This window comes from Corvus brachyrhynchos, unplaced genomic scaffold, assembly GCF_000691975.1.
Source record: "Corvus brachyrhynchos isolate BGI_N302 unplaced genomic scaffold, ASM69197v1 scaffold525, whole genome shotgun sequence".
In the NCBI taxonomy this organism is placed as follows: domain Eukaryota; kingdom Metazoa; phylum Chordata; class Aves; order Passeriformes; family Corvidae; genus Corvus; species Corvus brachyrhynchos.
Genome location: NW_008238341.1, coordinates 315,858 through 320,002, shown reverse-complemented (window position 1 = coordinate 320,002; position 4,145 = coordinate 315,858). Strand labels below are relative to the sequence as shown.

The following is a 4,145-nucleotide window of genomic DNA, read 5'->3' as shown; positions in this document are numbered from 1 at the left end:
ACCGTACGTACACATTCTTCCTACTCCCTACCAGAATAGAAGGATTTGAAAGGTTCAGTGTGCTGCTCCTGAATTTTGGATGGGAGGAGGGTGATGGAGAAACTCTTGGGGTATGTAGAAAGGGTTCCCATGCCACGGTGTTTCTGTGGTTATTAACTGTGTGACAACAGCCCTGGATTCATCCTTTTCCTAGGGCTGGTACTGAACATGCAGTACTGTGCTGTTTGGGAGGGCATTCCCATTTTCCTCATTAGTTTGGGAAGAAATAATAGGAAATAGCTCAGAAATCCCAGGTCGGTGGGAGTAGCTGAGGTGCTGGTTTTCCTCTCCACAACCCTGAGCTGGAATGTGTGCGATACTGAGACACTGGGGAAGACTGAAATGGGAAATACTGAGAGATAACCACAGTTCTGCTTCCAAATCTTCATAATTGAGACACGCTGAAGGGAGCGTTGGGCAGGAGGTAATTCCTGCCCCATGGAGCATAGCTGGTCAAGTTGGCCATGGATCCAGAGCAGGGGTCAATGTGACAGGATTCAAATGCCACCGTGGTGCTTCACCCTCTGAGCTGTGCCTGCTGTGCCCCCAGCCCGCAGAACCTCATCGCACAGTCACAGTCCGGTACTGGCAAGACAGCTGCCTTCGTCCTGGCCATGCTCAGCAGGGTTGAGCCTGGGAACAAGTATCCACAGGTAAAGTTTGTGGGATGTGGCTGGTTCGGGGCGTTCCGTGGTGGTGCAGTGCCATCTAGTGAAGAGCCTGAGCTGCTGGGAGGCCTTCAGATGTAAATTCATGGCTTGATGGGGCCATGGCGTTATTTCTTTAAACTCTTTAAAGGGGATGGAGGTTTGGGGGTTTATCAAAATGCCTTCAGTGCAAAAGATGGGGATTGTGCTTAAAGCTTGTTCCTGTCAGTCCTTCCCATGCATCACACAGGATGCCATTGCTCTGTGAGGAGTTAAATCTTTCTGGGAGGACTTAAATCAGAGAAGTAGTGCAGCCTGAAGGGGGTTGGATAAGTGGGTTTGGGGTGGAAGAGAAGGTAACTGTGACAACAGAGCAGACAATGCCCAGAAAGGACTTTTTAAATCCAATTTCCTCATGGAATGGTTGAGAAACTGTTCAGCCACTTGCCTGTTCATCTTGAAGAAAACTTCAACAAGGATTTTAAAAAGCAGGTATGATAGTGTTGTCCTGGATGTTGATCATCTCACTCATTATCCTTCTGTTTCTCCAGTGTTTGTGCCTTTCCCCAACATACGAGCTGGCACTTCAAACAGGGAAAGTGATTGAACAGATGGGAAACTTCTACCCGGAGCTGAAACTTGCGTACGCTGTCCGAGGCAACAAACGTGAGTAAGGGGAAACATTACAAACAGGAATGAGAGAATGAGACTCCTCAGGTGCACCAGAGCAGCCAGGTGGTGAAATAGCTGGGTCCGAGAGGGCCAGAGCATTTCCCTGCCTGCACAGCCACCCTAGAGCAGCCCTTCCTTCTGTCTCGGCAGTGGAGAGGGGGCAGAAGATCTCGGAGCAGATCGTAATCGGCACACCCGGCACCGTGCTGGACTGGTGTTCCAAACTGAAATTCATCGATCCCAAGAAGATCAAGGTGTTTGTGCTGGATGAGGCGGATGTGATGATCGCGACCCAGGGCCACCAGGACCAGAGCATCCGCATCCAGAGGTACGGACCGGTGCCACAGGGACGGCGGGGCTGCACTCGGGACCTGTGTCCTCACCGATGAAGCAACAAGATTTAAATGACAGATCAGCTCTAGTCCTGGTGGTTAATAGAGGCACAATGTGAGAGGATGACAAGCAGTTTCATTTCCTTACAGGATAAAAATCCTGTCCCAGGAGTAGGGTTTATTCCTTTTTAAGAAGGCAAGTGTGGGTGCCTGTGGTCCATGAGGGAGTGATCCTGGGTGGGTAAGATTGGTATTAGTCTTTCCAGCCACTGAAATAACTGGTTCCAGGGTTATGGTTCTCCTTTGCCCGTAGCATGAATTCCATCAGGATATCAGGAGATGACAGTGTTGTGTGAGAACTCTCCCTATTTCTCTTTCTTTCAGAATGCTTCCCAGGGACTGCCAGATGCTCCTGTTCTCAGCTACTTTTGAGGATTCTGTGTGGAAGTTTGCTCAAAAAGTTGTTCCTGACCCAAACATTATCAAACTGAAGCGCGAGGAGGAGACCCTGGACACCATCAAGCAGTATTACGTTCTGTGCAATAACAGAGATGAGAAGTTCCGGGCCCTCTGTAACATCTACGGCGCCATCACCATCGCCCAGGCCATGATCTTCTGCCACGTGAGTGCTTCCAGGGAATGTCAGTCCTAGTGACCCCCTCTGTGTCTGCTAGTGCCAAAACCAAGCCAGAAAGTAAGAACAAAATTGCCCTTTGTGGCTTCTCTGGCTCCGTCTTGGATTGAAATCCTGAAAGCCATGTTAGCACTGGCTGGTTTGATTCTCTGGGTTTGTCCATCCAGGAGGCAGCACTGGACTTTTGTATTCCTGAAAGGTCATTGTTATCCCTGAAGTCCTCTGAAGCAAAGATCAGAGTAATGCACGTTTTTCCAAAACTCTGAACTACTGAAAAAAAGTGGGGTTGGAAAATGGGTGAAAATAGGGCAGAATGAGGGATTGGGAAGTCTTTTGCTTCTGTAGCTGATACAGAGCTGTTCCTGGGACTCCATTTCCCTCAGGTAATTGAGGATACACCTCTGGGATCTCACTGTGAATCACACTGACTTTGTTTTCTTTTTCTGGAAGCCACCATAATAACTTTTAGGGAAAAATCAATGCTGACAGCACAGAAGAGCCAGGCAAAGTGAGACAGACAGGATGAAAGTGTTTGGAATCTGCTGCAGCAGTTTGCTTTTAGGCTGTGTCAAGACATAATTGGAGCTCAAAAAACTGTATCATAATTGGGAACTGTTTAATGCAAGGCTGTGCAGAGCCTCTGTGGGATTTCACAGCTGCGTTCAGGTCTGACCCTGCCGTTTTCCAAGCTGAGTAGTTGTGGTTTTGTGACAATTTTCAGGAGTTTTCAGTGTACATGTGTAATGTCAGTCTCCAGCAGGGTGAAATCAAAGGAGCAGAGCACGAAGAAAACATGTCCTTTATTAATCAAGGGCTCCTGTGGTGGCAGAGGTGTATTGTCCTCCTTCTGATACAGTTTGTAACGGGGACAAAAACTGAGCAGCCACTGAGCTTCCAGTGGGCCCCCAGAGAGGTTTATTGCTGCTTTCCAGCATTAAAACCCCCTCCCAAATGTGGGGCTGGCTGTGTGTTTATTACCGCAGGCCTGGGCCCTAGGGTATATCACCGTGTCCCACAGCCATAGGGAGGAGGAGGAGAGAACATCCAAAAGGCAGGAATTGTGCAGCAAGATTGATTTATTTAATTATTTTACAAACTCTTTTACAGACTTTTTTCTTCATAGTCTAATTGGACAAAGGATCAGCCACCCCTTGGGGTGATTGGCTAAAATCCTAAAACATCCATTGTCAAAATATTTTTCTACTGTACTATAAACAAGACTTTCCAAGGTTGCAGGTGGTTTGGTTGTTTACATACTCTGCTACCTCTTCTGTGAGAGAGAAGAGTCTCTCACGGACTTGGAAAATAGCAAGAAAATCCTTGCTAGCAGCATTTTTGTATCTACATGTGTTCCAGACTCGGAAGACAGCGGGGTGGCTGGCGGCAGAGCTGTCCAGGGAGGGCCATCAGGTGGCATTGCTCAGCGGGGAGATGATGGTGGAGCAGAGAGCTGCCGTGATCGAGCGCTTCCGAGAGGGCAAGGAGAAGGTGCTGGTGACCACAAACGTCTGTGCCAGAGGTAGGACACAGCAGACCAGGGCCAGGGAGGGCTGGAAGCAGCACTCCCTAAGATAACACACACCCCTGGCCAGCTCGGAGGGAGAATTCGCCTCCTCAGGGGTTCCAGTTGGGAGAAATTGGTGTCCTTACACTGTGTGCCTGTGGGCAAACACAGGATTCCTTGTTGGTTTCCTGCTGCTTGAGATGGACAAGTCCATCCTGTGAGAATCTGGCACCAAGCCTGCCTTGCCCTTGCTGACCTTCAGGGTTTGCAGTGAGCAAGTGCCCAAGTATGGAAAACTGAAAATAGCGAAATCCAGT

General features: G+C 48.9%; 1 protein-coding gene across 1 annotated transcript in view; it reads left to right on the top strand.

Annotated features, from left to right (window-relative positions):
* LOC103616178 (ATP-dependent RNA helicase DDX19A) overlaps nucleotides 1-4,145 on the top strand; it is a 10,297-nt gene that overhangs the window by 3,414 nt on the left and 2,738 nt on the right. The window contains exons 5-9 of the mRNA XM_008634310.2: nucleotides 588-692; nucleotides 1,238-1,352; nucleotides 1,509-1,686; nucleotides 2,075-2,312; nucleotides 3,681-3,843. Coding sequence (XP_008632532.1) covers nucleotides 588-692; nucleotides 1,238-1,352; nucleotides 1,509-1,686; nucleotides 2,075-2,312; nucleotides 3,681-3,843 — 799 coding nt within the window. The remainder of the gene's footprint in view (nucleotides 1-587; nucleotides 693-1,237; nucleotides 1,353-1,508; nucleotides 1,687-2,074; nucleotides 2,313-3,680; nucleotides 3,844-4,145) is intronic.